This window comes from Crinia signifera, chromosome 8, assembly GCF_055691185.1.
Source record: "Crinia signifera chromosome 8, ASM5569118v1, whole genome shotgun sequence".
Taxonomy (NCBI): domain Eukaryota; kingdom Metazoa; phylum Chordata; class Amphibia; order Anura; family Myobatrachidae; genus Crinia; species Crinia signifera.
The window spans coordinates 104,237,684-104,259,431 of NC_139224.1; the positions used below are offsets into that span (position 1 = coordinate 104,237,684).

The 21,748-nt window shown below is 45.0% G+C and overlaps 1 protein-coding gene across 1 annotated transcript in view; it reads right to left on the reverse strand.

Annotated features, from left to right (window-relative positions):
- The window catches only part of LOC146026327 (alpha-amylase 1-like), an 84,060-nt gene that overhangs the window by 34,939 nt on the left and 27,373 nt on the right, over nt 1–21,748 (reverse strand). The window contains exon 4 of the mRNA XM_083156913.1: nt 11,122–11,352. Coding sequence (XP_083013039.1) covers nt 11,122–11,352 — 231 coding nt within the window. The remainder of the gene's footprint in view (nt 1–11,121; nt 11,353–21,748) is intronic.

Genomic DNA, 21,748 nt, shown 5'->3' on the forward strand with positions numbered 1-21,748 from the left:
GCCGAAACATGAGCACCGTGGCTGGTCAGCCTTGGACGGGGTACCTGGAGGAGTGGGGACCCCCCCATAAAGGGGTCCCCCCCCCAGGCTTCACCCGTCCAGGGCTGAAGCCCGGGGCTGTCACCGGCGTCCGTGGCCAGTGGACGCCGGCCTGATAGTGTTAAATCTTCCATACATAACATTGCTTGATACAGAAGAACTACAAGTGCCAGCAGACCTCCCCCGCATGCTGGGACTTGGAGAACCACAAGTCCCAGCATGCGGGGCATTAATGGGCCTGCTGGGACTTGTAGTCCACCTGTAAAAAGAATGTTAAAAAAAACACACACAGAGAAGTAAAACTTTATTACACACACAAACACACACCTCACTTTTACACCCACATACTCACCGATCCAGGATCCAGCGCTGGTCTCCTTTCTGCTGCAGAGCCGGCTACCCCCGCACTGACAGCGGGGACAACCGGCTCTCTCCGATGCCGCTAACAGCCTATGTAGCGCTGTCCCAGCGCTACAGAGGCTGAGAGCGTCTTTGGCTTATGCGTCTCCATGGAGACGCATAAGTCAGCCAATCATGGAGACGCATCGGCTAATCACGCTCTCAGCCTCTGTAGCGCTGGGACAGCGCTACATAGGCTGTTAGCGGCATCGGAAAGAGCCGGTTGTCCCCGCTGTCAGTGCGAGGGTAGCCGGCTCTGCAGCAGAAGGGAGACCAGCGCTGGATCCTGAATCGGTGAGTATGTGGGTGTAAAAGTGAGGTGTGTGTGTGTAATAAAGTTTTACTTCTCTGTGTGTGTGTTTTTTTTTAACATTCTTTTTACAGGTGGACTACAAGACCCAGCGAGCCCATTAATGCCCCGCATGCTGGGACTTGTGGTTCTCCAAGTCCCAGCATGCGGGGGAGGTCTGCTGGCACTTGTAGTTCTTCTGTATCAAGCAATGTTATGTATGGAAGATTTAACACTATCAGGCCGGCGTCCACTGGCCACGGACGCCGGTGACAGCCCCGGGCTTCAGCCCTGGATGGGTGAAGCCTGGGGGGGGTCCCCTTTATGGGGGGGTCCCCACTCCTCCAGGTACCCCGTCCAAGGCTGACCAGCCACGGTGCTCATGTTTCGGCCGGGGGACCTTATATAAAAAGTGTCCCCCGGCTGTGGCATGACACCGAGGGCTGTTGGAGCCCGGTGCTGGTTTCAGAAATACGGGGGACCCCTATGCTTTTTGTCCCCCGTATTTTTGGAACCAGCCCCAGCTCAATGAGCCCGGGGCTGGTTATGCTCAGGAGGGGGGACCCCACGCAATTTTTTTTGTCAAAAATACTTTTCCACATTTTTTAACACAGGGCCATGCACAGATCTCTATGATCTGTGCAGGGTTCTGGCCAAATCGCATATCAGAACCTGGTCTGATTTTTTTTAAGATTTTAAGACACATTTTTCAAATTCGCATCTCATTAAATATGCGAATTGTATACTTTTCAATGTGAAAACATCTGGATGCGAGTTAGGGCGAAAACTAAAAATCGCACTTCTAATAAGTGCGATTTTGCGGCAAAACTGCACTTTTTGCCGATTTTCGCATCTCATTAAATATGCGAATTAGGGAAAAAGTGCGAAAACGGCCGTTTTTGCGATAAAATTCGCCAAAGTCAGATTATCTCATCCCATAGAATGTCACCCTATTTCTCTATTGCAAATTTTGCAATCTGTTGTTGCAGTTATATTACAACAGTTGCGAAAATGAAACACACTCAGAGGCTATAAGGATTTCAGAGACTCTTTAGGCAAAAGTGTTTCATTTAACTTGTCAACCCTCTCATGTGGGCCCTTTAATTCTCCTTTATTGTTATCTGCGGATGTACTCATATTTATTATTATGGTTAGTCAGGGTGCCGGACGGGGTCCCGACAGTCGGGATCCCGACAGGCATTCACCTGACGTCGGGATCCCGACTGTCAACACACCGACAGCTGGGTTCCCGACAGCCATCGGCTATTTTCCCTCGTGAGGGTCCACGACCCCCATAGAGGGAGAATAGAATAGGTGGCTCGCATATCGTAGCAAGCCACCGTGCCCGCAGCATGGCGAGCGCAGCGAGCCGGCAAGGGGCTTTGTTGCGCTCGCCATGCTGTCTGGGTCCGGCCAGTCGGGATCCCGATGTTGGGATAATGACTGTCGGGATCCCGACTGTCGGACCCCTATACCACACCCGGTTAGCCAGTATCAGAATAGAATAGATAGAGAGTGGTTGTATTTGTATTTGCAGTGATTTCGTTGTAAGAGTGCCTTTTATGATATTTGCACATTACATAACACTATTATTCCACACATATTTAGTATTTGGCAATCATTTTGCAAACTCTTTGAGCCTCATTGATAAAGGAAACAGTGTTTATAGGTCGGCATGCTCAGTAAGTGGCTGACAGATTTCTGCAGTCACTGTCTTTAAATTCATTGGCCACAATATTTATGGTGGTATTGGTGGCATATATAAGACTTGTTTATCTGCCGTATCACTACTTATATTTTCTACGTAGGCAAATGTGTCACTCTCGCAGGTATAGCTAGGGTATAGTTTTAGCAGCTTACACACTGATCTGCAGGGTGCTGTTAACTACAATCCCCTCTGTCGCTATTAATGTAGTATTTATCAGTACGGGTGGAATGCAGTTTTATTTCACTGCTATCTACTGTCTCCCATATCGCTGTTCGTCTCTTCCTCTTGTGTATAGGTGAGACACAATTGTAGTCACCTCTACACAGCACCTCTTGTGGGTGTTTTCTTTAGGTAAGTTGTCCTTATATCTATGAGGTGTTGCTATTTTTTATTTTTTAATAAACTGCTTATGAATCTGTAAGATGTCAGGCAAGTCACTCTCATAGGTGTGATTGGGACATATTTTTAGCAGCTAATATATACGTTCATAATTATGTTGTCATGCGTTATTATGCAGGATGCTGTTTCAGCACGGGTAGCATGCACTTTTAAATTTACTGCTATCTACTATCTTCTGTATCATTTCAAATTGCACCTGCTGTCCGTGAGTCTGTGGGTTATACTACAGTATATCACATATTGTTGCTATAGTCACCTCTACATGTGTTTGCGGATTGTGGGGCAGATGTATTAAGCCTTAACAAGAGATAAATGCAAGGGTGATAAGGAGAGATAAATGTCCAGCCAATCACCTACTAACTGCCATGTTACAGGCTGTGTTTGAAAAAAAGTCACTAAGAAGATGATTGGCTGGACGTTTATCTCTCCTTATCACACTTGTATTTATCTCTTGTGAAGGCTTAATACATCTGCCCAAGTGTCCGCTATGGCAATTGCGCCCGCTGCCCGTAGGTCTTTGGGTTGCTGCTATTATCTCCTGCCTGTGTCAGTGTTCCCGTATATAGTGTCTGACATGAGTGGAGCCTTTAACTGTTGTTTAGACATACGTTGTTCCAGATATGAGGACATATTTTATACAATTACAAACATAAAGCACATCACGCAAAACACACAGCGCTGTTGCCGATGCGCGTTTTTTGTAGTTTTTCTCAAGGCAGAACCTGATTGATGATCCTGGAAGGGATCACTGAATATTCTCCTGAAACTAATCATAACACCATTTAACATAACAAATAATTAGAAACAAGATAAATGAATAAAAAAAAATAGAAATGCATAAAGGATGGATTCTTTTACCTACATATACGATACCTGAATAAAGAAAATTTCAGAGCCTGTTTCTGCATATAAAATCTGACTATACAGATTCCTGGCCAACCGTAAAAGAAAGATGTGACAGATCTGAAGCTGATAATTGACTACGAGTCACAATATATTCCTTTCAGGATCAACAATAAGGTTCTGCCTTGAAAAAACCTACGAGAAACGCGCGTCGGCAATGGCGCTGTGTGTGTTTTGTGTAATGTGCTATATGTTTGTAATTGAATAAAATGTGTCCTCATATCTGGAACAACGTATGTCTAAACAACAGTTAAAGGCTCCACTCGTGTCAGACAATATAAGGGCACAGTGACACAGGCAGGAGATAATAGCAGCAACCCAAAGACCTACGTGCAGCGGGAGCAATTGCCATAGTGGACTCTATCAGCAAACACATGTAGAGGCGACTATAGCAACAATACAGGATATAGTATAACCCACAGACTCACGGACAGTGGGTGTAATTTGCAATGATAAGGGAGATAGTAGATAGCAGCAAATTTAAAACTACAACATTTGTAAAATCTGGCGCACACAGCAGCAGGGGGGATGGCGGAAGGCAGTATGGCGGTGGTAGGGAGGGGGAGCAGCCGGTGCAGGATCCAGTAGCAGCAGCTGAGCTTTCCGCAGATCTCCGGCTCCTGCTCCCCTTGCAGTGAGCATAAACCAGAGAGCAATCACAGCCACCAGCATTCCTGATACTGGCCAACCATGAGCTGATGTCCCCTGCATCCACCCCTTTGGCACTGCTCAGGGCTGGCTGCAGGCACACAGGCACAGCAGGCTCAGCAGTTTGCTGTGATTTTTTTTTTTACAATTATTTGAAAAAAATAAAACAATAAAATAAAAATATATTAATGTGGTGCTTGTAAAGTGAACACAGTTCTCCAAATTCTGTTCCTATTTGCTCCACACGGATCAGAATTTGAACTGTGATTGATTCTCCACTCCACACTGTCTCATATTCATTTAAACCAGTGGACAGTAGACATGTAAAATCGCTTGGTTGGACTGGATAAACTGTATTGGACAGTCGTTTTTAATTGGACCAAGGTATCAGTTAAACATTTGACCGTGCCCTAAGTGATTGGTTAAAGAAGGTGATTGATACTTTGCACTCTTAAGCCCTACATAGGGACATTTTGATACAAAAAGTATCCCACTTATGAGGGGAAAGTTATTCCAGCCCTCCCCTTTTTTTGGAAGAAACTACGCTCCATTGCTTGCGTTTCCTTCGATACCCCATTGAGGGGAATATTAGGACTTATGGAGTACTGAAGAAATTACACGCCGGTACAAGCGTTATAATTATGAATATTGTTAAACCCCTGATGAAGTCTTTGTAAAGACGAAACGCGTTGGGTTGTTGACTATACGTTTCCAAAAGAAATACCATCTCCAGATGTGATACTTGAGAAAACATTTTTAATAAAAAACACTCTGGTTTTACTACTAATTGTATTGCATTATATTTAACTGCTATTGGTGGAAGTCTGAGCTGGTGGCTCAAGCGCTCTCTAATCTCTGCTTTCTCTCTCTCTCTCTCTATATATATATATATATATATATATACAAGGTGATTCATCACGCCCTATGGGAGCTCATCACACCGTCGTATGGGGCTCCGCCCCCTCAACCTGTGAATACCTTTACTGCATGCAATATGGGTTGTGCAGGTGGGGAGGGTGTGGAAATACTGCAGGTGTGGTGTTTTTTCAGGTGGATGTGGGGGTGCTGTGGGTGGTGGAGTGGTGGGTGTGGTATTGTGGTGGGTGGGTGTGGTGGTGGCATGGGTGGTGAGGGTATGGTTTGAGGGTGCCATGGGTGTGGGAGGTTGATTGGGTGTGGTGTGGGTGGTGGAGGTGCGGGGGTGCCCTGTGTGGGTGGGTGGTTGAGGGACAGTTGCGGGAGTGCTGGGCGGCTAGCTCACTTAAGTCCCAGCGGCGCAGCATCTCCGTCAGGGGAAATTGCAGGTTTTGTAAAGGGGATTTCTAGGTAGAAAAAATAATAAAAATTATATGCGTTTGACGACACGGCACCCTAGGGCGTAAACCAGTGAACACGTTGCCCTCTGAAGTGAAGATAGATGAATGGAGTATAATAAATATTTGCAAACTGGGTGTATTTTTAAAGCATTAAAATGTAGAACTTGCTGTGCATTGTTATGCTATGAGAATACACCCGCGTGCTCCGACCCGCACTTCCGGGAATGTGGCTCTCACAGCCGAAAGCACAATGCATGCTAAATACATTTGCATAAAACATACTAGTGCTGGGAGCACACAGATACCACTGCGCATAAAGTCATGCATGATTTTATGCACAGTGGTATCTGTGTTCTCCCAGCGCTAGTATGTTTGGTACTTGTGTATTAGCACGGCGCCTGATTTTACTACGTACGCAAACGTAGTGAAATCACATTGCATCGCATGCCGTTATGGTATGGCATGCGATGCGATTTTGACGCTTATAATGGCGTTTAATGTACTATAGCATTAAATGACATACAATGTAATTTATTAAGGCCCCCCCAACGTATCAACGTGATCCCAACGCATGGCGAGCGGCGGCGGTACGCGTCAGCCTGACATTTTCATACCCCCACTATCCACGTTGGCTTGAAGTTAATTTTATATAGTGTGGTGAGCACACCTAGCCTGAAGCGTGGTGAGTGTAGCGAGCCCCGCGCGGGGATGCATATTATGTTACATGTATTGCATGTATTGCGCCACGCTTCGGGCTCACTATATAAAATCAACTCCACGGCGACGGGGATAGTGGGGGTATGAAAAGGTTGGTCGGACGCATACCGCTGTGTTAGCCACATTTCGGGATCACGTAGATAGTGGGGGGAGGGGTTGGGGGTCCCAAATAAATGACATTATATGTAATTTTACCATTAAATGGCATTATTCCAGGTTCCATCAGAACTGATATCTCATCGCATCGCATGCCATAATGGGATGGGATGCGATTTTGTTATCACACACCATCGCTTCGCAAGGCATACAATAATGGCATGCGATGAAATGCGATTTTTTATCGCATCCTATCTTTTTAATGGATTTACTGACACAGAGCAGTGAATACATCAGATAGGAAAATCGCATTGCATCGCATGCCATACAATATGGCATGCGATGCGATTTCGCTACCGTGAATAGCCTTCTACACAAAAAGCGTAGTGGGCGCCGTGACAATACACAAGTACCGCATGTTTTATGCCAATGAATTTTGTATTGTGTAGTGTTATGTCTATTCATTGGTGCTCAACAAGTTACCCACGGGTCGACCTCAAGGTGTCACTGTCCGCCAGTGGGAGGATGATGGATGAGCACAGTGGGTGAAACACAGGATTATCTAGCTGTAATGCATGCATTGCATGTTTCTCTCCTGTGTAATCGTGCCCTGAGGACGGGGGGAGCCCAAAAAGCACTTGGCGCAAACAGGGGCGAATTTAGGGGTCAGGCCGCCCCTAGGCACAACATTTTTGTGTCCCCCCCTATTTTAATGTAATCATATATGTATATACATTGTTATTTATATATTTCATAAAAATGTAACTGTAGCCCACCTTAATATTTTTTTAAGCACTCTGGACTGCTCACTGTACGGAGGACCCGGAGGGAGGAATGCACTTATTAGTACAGTGATTAGCACAGTGTCTCTGTCAGTCTCTCTCCGGCTCACACACTGTGACTGACTGAGTGCAGAGAGGATTTGCGTGCCACTCAGCTCAGCTGCTGGATACACAGCAGCCAATAGACTATGTGTGTGTGTAGAGTAGCCAATGGGCGGGAGCCAGCAGCAGTGAGCCTGAGCCATTTCTGGACGTGCAGGGGGACCGTCAGACCCAGCCACTAAGCGGTGATGTAATGTGCATGGCAGAGTGGGTGGGCAGTGGCGGGTGACGAGCGGCGCTGCCAGCGACATATGATAATTCATGTCTGCGGTGCTCGTCACTCGCCGCTGCCCACATGCTGTGCCATGCTGCTATTTAACAGAATGTCAGCCTGCCTGCCGCCCCTTAATTGGTGCCGCCCTGAGGCCGGTGCCTCACTGGCCTAGGCACAAATCCGGCCCTGGGCGCAAATACACATGCTTTTGCTACATTGGTTCTGAGAAATTTTGTTTGAGTGCCTCCGACCAGTTGGATTTTGGATGAAGTTTAGGGAAAGGCACCTACAGTTAGCTCGTTGTGTTTGAGTGCCGGCATATTGTGGAATTGTATATATAGATCCTGACGAAAAAGCCAATGTAGCTTTGAAACGTTGATCACATTTGAGACTCTGTGTCTTTTGTTCAACCCGTCCGTGAGTGCCGCCAACCTGGTAACTATACATAGAGCCCATTATTCAGTGGGTAATCTCCAAGGAGGGCACCGGGCGTCCATTATCTGTCAGCAACGGAGTGCCGGCATACACACCAAACTTATATATATATATATATATATATATATATATATATATATATATAGTACACTTACCCCCGTGGAAGGATGAAGACCAGCACTCAGACAATTTGTTGTTGGTCTTCATCCTTCCACGGGGGGTAAGTGTACTGCATTTCTTCATTATAGAAATGGCACCGGTGTCAGCCAACTCTGTGGAGTGCCGCCCCGCTACCCACCATGAGCGGCATCACCTGTCACTTGCTTCTATCCACTCAGACATGGTCACAGGCAGCATGCCACCCATGATGGGTGTCGGCTCTAGGCCCTCTCATGGGCAGATAGCTGTGGATAGGCAAAGCCGAGAAATGGCGGAGGATGCTGCTGGGGGGAGCGCGGTGGAAAGTGGGGATACAGCTGGGGGATCAAGGGGGGAGCTGTTGATAGGCTACCCAATCTGTGACTCTATGACTCAGTAGTGCTAGAATATATATTTATATAAATTAGTAGTGTTAAGGTGTATATACAGTATATATCAGTAGTGCTAGGGTACATTATAGGCAACAGAAGAGGAGGCACATACAGATGGGGCATGGCTCATCTTTGCAGGGGATGGCAATGGCGACGCCAGCCGCCATCCCCCGCCAGCCGCCATCTGTATAGCGAGAAGGGGACGCGCGCCCACGAGAGGCGCGCGCGTCCCGCTTCCAGCGCTTCCCCCAGGTCACCGCCGGCTTGTCGACGGTGACCCGGGGTCCCCGCCGCCTGCCCGCACCCCCCCCCCCCTAACCCTGTCCGTCTCCCTGAAGCGGATACGGACAGGGTTCCCGTCGCCCCGCCGACGGAGATTGAGATGCGCGTGCGCATGAGATGCACGCGCGTCTCAGTCAGATGGCGAGCCGGGCTGCTGGCGGATCGCCAGCGGTGACGTTCTGGCGATTCGCCAGCAAAGAAGAGCCCGGCCCCATCTGTAGCAAGGAGAGGCTGCACTGTTGAGTATTGGGCATCACTTGGGATAATGCTCAGCCCTCTTCATAGCTGCTGCTGGGGCATACCAGGGGACAGTGCTGCTGCTGAGCTTCCTCTTTCACATGCATAGTCCATAGGCAAGCTGAGATCCGGCCAATCAGAGTTCGCCCTTTACCGCACAGCATGTCGGGAGTTGTAGTCTCTAGCAGCATTGTGGTGGGGAATGGAACACAGAGCAGGGGGAGGCTGCAGAGATTAGTATTGGGCATCACTTGGGATAATTCTCAACCCTCTGCATAGCTGCTGCTGCATACCAGGGGACAGTGCTGCTGCTGAGCTTCCTTTTTCACATGCATAGTCCATAGGCAAGCTGCATCCAGCCAATCAGAGGCTGCCCTTTACCGCACAGCATGATGGGAGTTGTAGTCTCTAGCAGCATGCTGGTGGGGAATGGAATGATTTGTAGTACAGAACTACACACTGATCCCAGCAGCCGGCTGTCCCTCACCCTCTCATTCACCCCCCACATTAGTGCTCTCTCACAGTCTTGCCGCTTTCACCTACGCAACATCTCACGCATCAGACCATTCCTCTCCACTGACGCAACCAAAATTCTCATCCACTCTCTTGTCATCTCCCCGCCTTGACTACTGCAACATCCTTCTCTCTGGGCTACCTCTCACCCGCCTCGCACCTCTCCAAACCATTCTTAACGCTGCTGCTAGGCTCATCTTCCTCTCCCGCCGCTCTACCTCCGCCTCCCCCCTCTGTCTATCTCTTCACTGGCTCCCCATTCCTTTCCGAGTTCTCTTTAAACTCCTCACCACCACCTGCAAGGCTCTCTCCTCCTCCACCGCTCCTTACCTCTCTTCACTGATCTCTATCCACACTCCCTCCCGTCCTCTTCACTCCATCGCTGACCGCCGACTGACCTCTCACCTAATCACCTCCTCCCACTCCCGTGTCCAAGACTTCTCTCGCGCTGCCCCCCTGCACTGGAACAACCTCCCGCCACCCATCAGGCTTTCTGATTCCCTTACCTCCTTCAAGCGCTCCCTCAAAACCCACTTTTTTCGACTAGCCTATCCCTCCTCCTAACCTCTTTTGATCCTCCTATCCTGCCTCCGTTCCCCTCCGTTCCTCCTTATCCTGTTGTTTTTCGTTCGTCCACCCACCTATTTTTAGTATGTTAACTCTTATGAGTAGGGTCCTCCTGCCTCACGTACTCACCCTACCTCTTTAACTCACCTGTCCTCCTGTCCTGTTCTTCCCTTCCTCTACTTCATCTTCAGTCTCCTTGACAATTTTGACACCTACTTCTGAACTGATGCTGATTTTATTTCTACCTGCTATACCCCTATTTATACTGTACTTTTCAACACACCCTGTACGTTACCCTGTCATTTGTTTTTTGTTTGCTATGTACGGCGCTGCGGACACTTTGCGGCGCCTTATAAATAAACGTACTACTACTACTACCTGTGTCAGCTCCTCTCCTCCAGCATGTTCCCTGTCATCTATTCTCTGTTTGATTCTCACATGGGCAGTGACATGTAACATGTATGTAATTACTGTAGATACAGCAGTGTGTGTTTGTGTGTGTGTGTGTGTGTGATCATCACTTCGATATCTCCTTCTCTTGCTATTTGATAGGCTACTCGATCTGTCTTTTGTGCAGAAAACTGTATCTAGAGCAGGGATTGGAAACCTTGCCTCTCCAGCTGTCATTGAACTGCATATCCCAGCATGGTCTGGTACGGTATAGCTATTTGGTCATGCTAAAACTCTTGCAGGGCATGCTGGGATGTGTGGTTCAACAATAGCTTGAGAGCCAAGGTCCCTTATCCCTGATCTAGAGGGACATGTGGATGCGGAAGCCTGAAATCTAAAATTGTATCAATTTTATTTGAATCTGAAGTTGATGCAGATTGAAAATTTAACAGAGCATAACCTGGAAGAGACCTCATGTAGGCACTGGTGACCTCTAAGAAGAGAGCTAAATCTCCAACTCAGAAGTGGCTATGAATTGTATAAATCAGTGCTTACCTCTTGGAAGATAAAAGGACGAGTACCAATGGGAAACCACTTAGTGTTCAGGTTGTTCAGTCTGTTGACAATAGCCCGGATGTCCCCAGGCCACATGTGCTTCGCAGCATCAAGTCTGAATCCTGCCACTCCAATACTAATGAGATTGTTCAAATAGTCAGCAATCTTTCCACGCACATAATCCTTATCCAATGCCAGGTCTAGGAGGCTCACCAGACGGCAGTTTCGCACCTAAAAAATAAAACAGAAACAATTTAAAATAGGCTTACCTAATAATCTCAATAAATCTTTCACTAAATTGGAGTAAAGAACCCCTGAGGACTTGGAAAAATCGCATGCCAAAACACTCAAACTGCTGTTTTATCATTGAATGATGTGACTGCAGACTTAGTGACTGCGGGGGGGGGGCGACAACTCAGTGTTGGACCATTTTTGGGGTGGCTTGCAGCTATTGCATGACATCACATGCAGCAGCTGTAAGTAGAAAAATGGTGGCCCAGTGCCTGCCTTTGCAGCCAAGATTCGTAGGCAGAAGGATACAATAGAAATGCATATGCAGAGAATGCAAAAGGCGTGAATCAAATACCAGAGAACAAGGTGCAGTAACATGTACAGAAACAGGGAGCAACATAGGCAGAGGCTTATGTGGGGCACCAGAGAGTAAAGTGGAAATATGATAGTTTACAATACCACTATATAAGCTAAAACCTGGATATAACACCCGCATCTGCTGGCACGCTCCAGCGTTCTGCTTGTGTTTTTCTGGGGTCAGACTGCTGACATCACAGAAATCTTCCAATAGCTGTGTTTCAGAAACAGTAGTGTCAGATGACAGGGGTCAGGTCCTTTCTGACCGCACAGAAACATGTGTTAGAGCCGTGTTCAACCCTGGTAAAGACCAGAGTTGAAAAGCCGTGTTACTCAACACAGGTTTTCTGACTGTGGCGCTTTCATATCGCACTTTGACCCGTGTTTAAGCCCCGCAAACACAGCAATAACCTGTGTCCCTAGTGCGGTCTGAAAGTGGTATTGGTATTCTGTTTCCCCATATCCATTAATATCAGGGGTTAAAAGTCTTATATAGGATATAATGAGTCCATCACATAGCTAAGAACACAAATCAATAGGGTACAATATAGAACATAATATACAATGAAGTGTTATCCATATATATCTTAATATGTAAAAAAAATTGTCTTAGAACACAGCGCGCATTAATTTACCTTGGGCCACTATATTAGGATACAATGTATACCAAACAGATGGCATTATTAAATTAACAGGAAGAGAGAATGGTCTACAGATATCTCCATGAAAGCAACAAAAACACTGTGCCTTAACCAGTTGTGGAATGTTGTGAAGATGAATATTTTGAAGAAAGCCACCAAAACCAAATACGGTTAAACTTGGATTCAGCCTTACGAGTAATATATAAATATCTCTCATGCTGTACTGTAGCATTACCCAAGGAAATCCAGGCTTTAAAATCAGGTGCAGAGGAAGCCATCCAAAGAACAGTTGGATTTGCTGAAATCTAATCGAAGCAGTAGATTCCAGAGGACAAGCAAGTGCTTCACTCCCAGTGGCGTAACTATGAATTGGGCGCCCCCCCGCCGTTAATGGGGGGCGCCCCCCGCCGCACCCCCCGCCCGCAGCCTTACCTGTCTTGCTGGTCCCGTCCCGGCTCCCTTGCTGGCTTCATTCTTCTGCTAGTGAGACGGACCAACACAAAATGTCCGCCCCCATACAGCAGACAGTTTCAGAGAACTGTCTGCTATATGGGGCGGACATTTTATTGTGGTCCGTCTCACTAGCAAAAGAATGAAGCCAGCAAGGGAGCTGGGACGGGACCAGTGAAGTCAGGTAAGGCTGCGGGCGGCGGATTGGCGGGCGGCAGATGGGCAGACGGGAGGGGGCTAACTATAGCACCACAGCCCCCCGGCACCAACACATGCACAGCGCCCCCCCGTGGCCGCGGGGGCTGCGGTGCTATAGTTACGCCTCTGTTCACTCCATTCATCCTCAGACAACCTGCCCACTTCCAATTCCCATTTTTGCTGCAGATTAGGTTAATCAGAGGTGTGATGATATGATTGATGGAAAGAGTAAATGCATTCGTGAGCACGTTTAGAGCCTAATTTTAAGAGAAATGTTTTGAAAGGAGAGTGTCGAAAAACAGGAGGGCCCTGAGGAAATTGAGAGGGCAAAGGCATGGCAAAGTTGTAGGTATCTGAAGAAATATATAGATGGAAAACTAAATTCATCTGTCAACTGAGTAAAAGATTTTAAAACTCTGTCATGATATAACTGACCCACAGATACAATACCCCTATCACCCCAAACCACAGGCTTAAGAGAGGAAAGTTTAGACAACTTAAGAGAATTCCATAAAAGAGTGTCTGGATCAACATCCCAAAACTTCAGTAAAACATATATACTGTAGCTCTCCAAATTTTCAGAGCCTGAATAACAAGAGGTAGAGTCCTACGAGAAAAAGTGTTGCCTAACAGGGCCTGAAGTGGTGTATGACCATGTGCCATTTCAGAAACCAAAAGGCTCGGAAGGGAATCAGGAGTGCAGTCCTGGAGCCACAATCTCAAATGAGTCAACTGAGTCGCTTAGTAATATAGCCTAAAATTAGGAAGGGCCAGGCCAACCAACGCTTTGGCTCTAGTAAGTACATCTAACTGTATGCGAGGCCTCTTGTCTATCCAGATCAGAGAAGAAATCATACTGTTGAGTTTCTGGAAAATCAAATTAGGGAGATAAATTGGAGCCTAATGAAATATATAAAAGGAACTTTGGTTGAACTATCATTTTAATTAAATTAACTCTTCCAGTAAGTGTCAGAGGAAGTTTACGCCATGACCTAATTTTATCCTTCAAATAAGAGAAAAGAGGCATAATGGGGCATATTCGTAAATAATAACCGCAAATAATAAAAGGGAGAGTGATAAGAGGTGTGACAGGGGACTGTCCCTTGAGGGGAAGGATAGAGGACTTTGTCCAATTAATAGTAAGGCCAGAATATTTCCCAAATTCCTCTATCATCTGGAGAACCACTGGCATGGAAACTGAATAGTCCTTAAGGAAAAGCAACATGTCGCCTGTGTACAAAGGAACAGTATCAACCCGATTATTTAATCGAAGGCCAGAAATTTCTGTATGTGCCAGGAGTAGGCATGCCAGTGGTTCTATAGCTAAAGCAATAAGACCTGGAGACAGAGGACAACCCTGTCTGGTACCCCGTGAGAGGGAAAATGGAGTGGAAATATAACCATTTACTGATAAACGAGCAGTGGGTTTAAAATACAGTACTGTAATTAGACCCATTTAACAAAAAAACTGGTCACATTTCCATACATTGCATAACCTCCCAAAGGAACGGCCACTCCACTGAATCAAAGGCTTTTGCCGCATCCAATGATACAATAACAGAGGAGGACTTAGCCCTGTTAGAGGCTTGGAGATGAGAATAAAGACGTCTAATTATAACTAAAGTCGATTGCCCCGGCATAAAGCCAGTCTGATCTGGATGTACCACCTTAGTTATAACCTGATTTAGGGGTATTGACAAAATTTGGTCATGATCTTTGCATCGGTGGGAATCAGGGAGATTGGGCGATAGGCATCAGGAAGTTTAGGGTCTTTCCCAGGCTCAGGTATCGGGGGAAATTTACTAAAGGAAATTTGTAAAAAATAGGTGTATTTGTATTTAGAAATACACTTATTTTTGGCATTTACTATCCCGAAAATACGGCAATTGGTATTCGTATTGATAGCACATCAATATGAATACGAATTGCCGTATATTCGGGATCGTAAATTTAAAAAATAAGTGTATTTCTGGATACAAATACACCTATTTTTTTTACAAATTTTCTTTAGTAAATTTCCCCCATCATGTTTATGACGGCCTACAACATAGAATCTGAAAACCTACCCTCCTCTCTCAAGCTACAGTATTAAAGAGATCTAGAAACTGAGAAACAAACAGTCTAGCATGCTTCTTGTATACCTCTACCGGAATGCCGTCAGAGCCAGGAGCCTTACCATCAGGGAAAGAATTAAGGTACTTGTGTATTATCACAGCACCCGCGGCATCGGCCGCAAATCGGCCGCAAATCGCATGCAAAAATCAGATGCGATTTAGCGGCCAATTTTTGCCCGATTTTCTGCGATTTCCTGCCAATTTGCATGATATTCCATTCTTGTACACCCACACTATCCAAGTTAGCCCGGAGCGTGGCGAGCGGATGCAGTATGCGTCCTCTGGACCTGTTCATACCCCCACTATCCACGTCGGCGCTGTGTTGATTTTATAAAGCGTATGCGATTTAGATTAAATTGTGCGCCGTGATAATACAAAAGTACCGAATTAATTGCAAAATCAACTTCTTCCAAGGTTAATGGATCATTTAAAAAGGATTGGTCATCTTGAGACAAACAGGGAAGGGCAGCAGCCATTACATAGGACAGCAGTTCATTCTCAGTTCAGAACAACTTAGAGTTGTAAATAGATTTATAAAAAGAAAGGAATCAGCAATGTCAGAAACAGTGGAGACAGTTATACCATCCGTCGTAAAAAGTTCTGAAGAGACTGAAATAGGAGCCGTTGGGTAACTCTGTCAGTGTCAGTCATCCTGTAAAGGTCAACCATTTAATACGAGTTTCCTCCAAACCATCCCTTAACTACTCTGACTCCAATACACGACAAGCAAATTCCAGCTCAACCTCCCTCTTCCTATAAAATATTTTAAGCTCAGCGACTCGTTTAATTAAAGACCCCTTCAAGAAGACCTTAAAGATGTCCCAGACAACAGCTGTAGAGGCTGAACCGATATTGTCAGCAAAGTAGCCAGACCACAAAGCTCCAAGCTCACAGCCAGCTCCCATCTGTAACAGCCAGGAAGGATATATTTTCCAGTGTTTGTCCCGTAGAAACAAAAGGATTTTGGAAATTCTACCGCGCCCCAAGACTGCAGCACACAAAACACCAAAGACTGCAGCACACCAATCCCCAAAGAACATGGACAAAAATAAGAAATGGGTGTCTATAGCGGCGCTGTCTTATTCTAATAGCCAAAAGGAATAGTATCGACAGTTCACACTGTTGGATGTTGGACACTCCAGATGCAGAGAGTGTAATCATATGCTTCTTTCCTCCCTTATGCAGAAATTCACATCTAAAAATTGGACCAATTAACTGACCTTAATACAAGGCCGTATAGGCACATAAGGTATCTTTACTGCTTTGTTCAATCCTCCATATCTCCTTCTTCCATAAGGTTAAGATCTCACCTGCAGGCAGTGCCCTATATGCATCAAAATGTATATTGTTGCTGTCCTCTTGGATAAGTAGAATAAATAGTAAATTCAAGAGTAAATTCAAAGAAATGTTTTAAAAGTTCTTTTTATTCTCCAAAATACACCATACAAATTAAAAACAAAGGAGGTATCCTGTGTCTGAATCCGGTAAACCAGAAATCCACAGCTCACCCAGGATAAACAGTGGTGGGTCTCCTGAAATGACAACACAGGACCAGAACAGGACACCAGCCTCCACAACACCAACGCGTTTTGGGCTATAAGCAGCCCTTTTTCAAGGTGTGAAAGTAACAAACTTAGCACAGGTATTTATACCTGTAATACTCCCGGATAAAAACAAAACCCGTACCGGCAAGCAACAAAGAAAAACGAATTATACTTCCCAAAACAACATCAAAGGATAAAAACAGCCTTAATATACATATTACATATCCTTATATTATTTACATAATAGAAAATACATAAAGTGCATCCAGTGAATAAATATATTAAAAAGTCCGGTGTCCAGATTTTGTATATGCAATAAAGTTGGTGGCGCCAAGCTCTGGTCACATGTGCCTCATCTTTATCCGAAACCGGAAGTACAGGCTTTCACTGTATCCGGTGTTGTGGAATGCAAGCTGTTCCTCTGCCAGCCGGAAACCACATCAGAGGGGATCATCCGTACCTCCGCTACCGGGTCACATGAGGAGTAAGTCAGAAATTAAACCTATTAAAAATTCTAATATATCCAGGAAAAAAAAAGTACTTAAACCTGCCGATCAAGATGGAGGCATCGTTATTCTCGATGCCGAGGAGTACAATGGGGAAATTATTAGACAATTAATGGACTCATAAATATATAAGAAACTTAGAGCTAACCATACTGCCAATATTAGTAAAAAAAACTAGTAATTTTCTTAATTTATATATTGGGAAAGGTGTCATTACAGAGAGTGAGAAAGAATATATTTTTTTACAAAAACCATTGATCCCCGTCATATAAGTACTTCCTAAAGTACATACAAATTCTATCAAGCCTCCTGGTTGGCCTATTGTTGCCGGCACAGGCTCTATATTGTCTAATTTATCAAACTACTGTATATAGACAATTTATTGCAACCACTAGTGTTTAAAACCAAATCGTATTTAAAAGATACTATCGCTGTCTTGGACACACTTAAAGAGGTCCAGTGGAATGACAGCAGATTTTTAATCAACTCAGATGTAACATCGTTATATACTGTAATTGACCATGCATTTGGCCTTAAAGCTATTAGATATTTCCTGGATTTGGAGGATATGTCAGAGGATAATAAAAATTTCATCATAGAAGGCATATCTTTAATTCTTACGAATAATTATTTTTGGTTTCAAGACAATTTTTTCCTCCAATTAATGGGGACCGCCATGGGCACCAGACTGGCACTGAGCTACACCAATCTTTTTATGGCATGGTGGGAGGCCCACTCTGTTTGGAGTGGGCACCATTTCAGTGCCAGTCTGGTGCACCAGCGAAGATATATTGATGACATTTTATTTGTGCGGTATGGTGCTGAGTCCGATCTTAACAATTTTTGCACATATTTAAATGAAAATTATTGTAACATTCGGTTGACATCAAATATAAGTTCTAATACTGTAGATGTTTTGGATCTTACAATTTATATAGAAGACAATGCAGTGAAAACCACTAATTATGTGAAACCAACGGACTGTAACTCTTTTATAGGAACCACGAGTAACCATCATAAAAATTGTATCAACAGTGTGCCCAATAGCCAATTTCAGTGCTTTAGGTGGAATTGTTCTCAACTCTCAACTTATAAATCACATGCTCAGCGGATGGAATCCCAATTTCTGGGTAGGGGATATAATAAAGAAAAGATCCAACAAGCGAAAAATAAGGGGAGAGATCTTTTGATATATAATAATTTGGGAAAGGAACATATAAAACCCATTCAAAGTAAAAAACAGGGTGTTACATTCATCACCCAATTTAATACCCAATATAAAGAAATTAAAGGTATTATCTATTAAAGTCTCATAACTCTGATATAAAGCATCTAGTTTCCTTTTGTGGCATCAAATTAGTTAAACCTGATTGGAGGAACAATGACACACATCGTGTATTGTTACAAACTGAAATGAGAACCATATACAGGTATAAATTAAAAGCACTAACGCCCCGTGGTCTCAATGCTGACTTTGACATCAAATGCTTTCTTTAAAATGTTGGGTTCTCTTTGTATTTTACATGATCTCTTTATGATATTAATTCATTTTACTAAGTATACTGCTTATGGTTGCTGCCTATTTTATTTTTACCTTGTTTGATCCTAATTTATTTTTATTATCATATTGATGTGAGCAATGTTTTATTCTTGTTATTAGCTAATGCTAATGCTTTTTATCTTTTTCTTTTTATATTTTATTTAGAATCTTAAATTTATAAATGAAGTGCCATTTTGCAAAGCATTTAATGGTATCTTCAAAAGTACGTTCCAGTGATGCGTTCCACTGAGCATACACAGGAATTATATGAAATGGTTACTGTAATATATACAATACAAGCATTCTGCTTAAAGAACTTGCCCCTCATGTGACCCGGTAGCGAAGGTATGGATGATCCCCTCTGACGTGGTTTCTGGCTGGCAGAGGAACAGCTTGCATTCCACAACACCGGACATAGTGAAAGCCTGTACTCCCGGTTTCGGATAAAGATGCGGCACATGTGACCGGAGCTTGGCACCACCAACTTTATTGCCTATACAAAATATGGACACCGGACTTTTTAATATATTTATTAACTGGATGTATTTTCTATTATGTAAAGGATATAAGGATATGTAATATGAATATTAAGGCTGTTTTTATCTTTTGATGTTGTATGATAAATTTTTCTTTGTTGCTTGCCGGTATGGGTTTTGTTTTTATCTGTGAGTATTACAGGTATAAATACCTGTGCTGAGTTTGTAACCTCCACACCTTGAAAAAGGGCTGCTAATAGCCCGAAATGCATTGGTGTTGTGGAGGCTGGTGTCCTTGTGCCTTGTCTGTTCCGGTCCTGTGTTGTCATCTCTGGAGAGCCACCACTGTTTTCCTGGATGAGCTGTGAATTTCTGGTCTACCGGATTCAGACACAGGATACCTCCTTTTTTTATTTTGTTTTTAATTTGTATGGTGTATTTTGGAGATTAAAAATAACTTTTAAAAGATTTCTTTGAATTTACCCTGGATCATTCTACTTATCCAAGAGGACAGCGAAAAAATACCTTTTGATACATATAGGGCACTGCCTGCAAGTGAGATCTTAACCAAATGGGGGAAGGATTTATGGAGGATTGAACAAAGTATCAAGGTCAGTTATTTGGTCCAATTTTTAGATGTGAATTTCTGCATAAGGGAGGAAAGAAGCATATGATTACACTCTCTGCATCTGGAGTGTCCAACATCCAACAGTGTGAACTGTCGATACTATTCCTTTTGGCTGCAAAGTAACTTTACAGCACTCGGGGTCACAGGAGAAATTGGCCCCGAAGTCCCGCATAGCTGCAGAAGCCAATCCCCGAGGGTTGGTGAGTATAAATCAGCAGAGAAGGGGGGTCGCTCTGTTCCTGCATGCGATAATTGGTCCGTCCCTGCTAAATTGACTAGGACCAATAAAAGCTTCTTCCCAATAGTGCAGTGTGTACCCCAAGTTTGTTTTTCTTCCCAATAGCTGTCCAACAACTGAACGATGTATAGAATGTTTAATATGCAACCTGTCTAATATGCCGTGTCAAATTCACACAACGATATAATGTACAGGGCAGCCGAGTGGTATGCCGGGCCCCGGGAAATGTTTGGGGCTGTGGCCTATTTGCAGGAGGCCTCCCGCGATTAGGCCATGCCCCCAAAATGTTTAGAGGGGGGGTGAAAAGAAAACTCCAAAGTAGAGGGGGAGGGTTATTGCCCACATGCTGCAGAGGTGTGCTGCTGCCCGGGAGGGAAGGGGGGGGGGGTTGGACCAGGCCCCCTTCCAGGCCCCTCCAGCAAGTGCGGGCCCAGGTGATTAGTACCCCCTCCCCCCCCTCTTGCAAGGCACCGGAGCGCCCCAGGCAAGTCGGGGTGGGGGCGCCCCAGTGCCAGGGGGTGGGGTACCTGTTGCGCCATCTGGGGAGTGGGCAGGGGGGTCCATGCTGGCGTCTGACAGGAGCCTGCAGTGGTGCACGGGTACCTGTGGCGCTGTGTATAAAGCTGGTGGCGGCGGGGGGTCCCTGCAGTGAATAAGAAATAACTAGCGCTATGCGGTGGCGCGGGAAACGCTTCTGTTTTGAAAACACTGGCCGTACGCTGATTGACTGAACCTCAGCCAATCAGCGTGCGGCCAGTGTTTTCAAACCCGGCAGCACTTCCCACGCCACCGCATAGCCCAGCGGATAGTGCTAGTTATTTCTTATTCACTGCAGGTACCCCCCACCGCCGCCAGCTTTATACACAGCGCCGCAGGTACCCACGCGGCAAGGACACCACTGCAGGCTCCTGTCAGAAGCCGGCATGGCTTCTCCCCAGACGGTGCAGCAGGTACCCCCTTTGCACGGGGGGCGAGGGGCAAACTGCCGCCCTCCAGTTGCCGGCACCCTAGGCAAATGCCTAGACCTGCCTAGTTGTGGCGCCGGCCCTGGGCCTTGTGTATGTAATGTATGTCATGTATTTCCCCTCTTCATGTTCTTGCTTGGTGACGCAATGTACCGCAGAAAATTCCTATTATACCAAAGTATACCTGGCCAATACAACTAATTATGATGTATTCAATTATCACATTGAGAGTTTGGCCTTTATTGACCAATGCGGATGGTGATAAATGGACCCCTACAGTAAGTCCTTATTATAGTACATACAGTATGTAAAAGATCATTTTAAAGTATTGCATGCTTTAAAAGCAAGTTTGTTGGTTACATTAAGACTAGCAATGGCCATCATTTGGTTTGTTTAGATTTGTTAGTAGGTATGGGATTGATGTCAAAATCATTAAGTTCAATCACATTAAGTTCAGTCTCTATAGCTATCGCTACATCTGGGATGTTTTGTTTGTTCTAGCAGTCAGAAAACATTGGCAGACAATTTGTTCTTACTCAATAGCAGTGGGAAACTGTGAGGGTTATTCAGACTTGATCGCTGCTGCACGAAATTGCAGTGTCCCGCAATCAGATAGCCACCGTCCCGGCAGAGAGTAATTCCACAGCTGACGTCACTCAACTGCATTTTCCCTGTCACTCCCTGAAAAACTGTCGGTTACCACCCACATACAGCAACTTCCTGTCAATTAAATAAATAA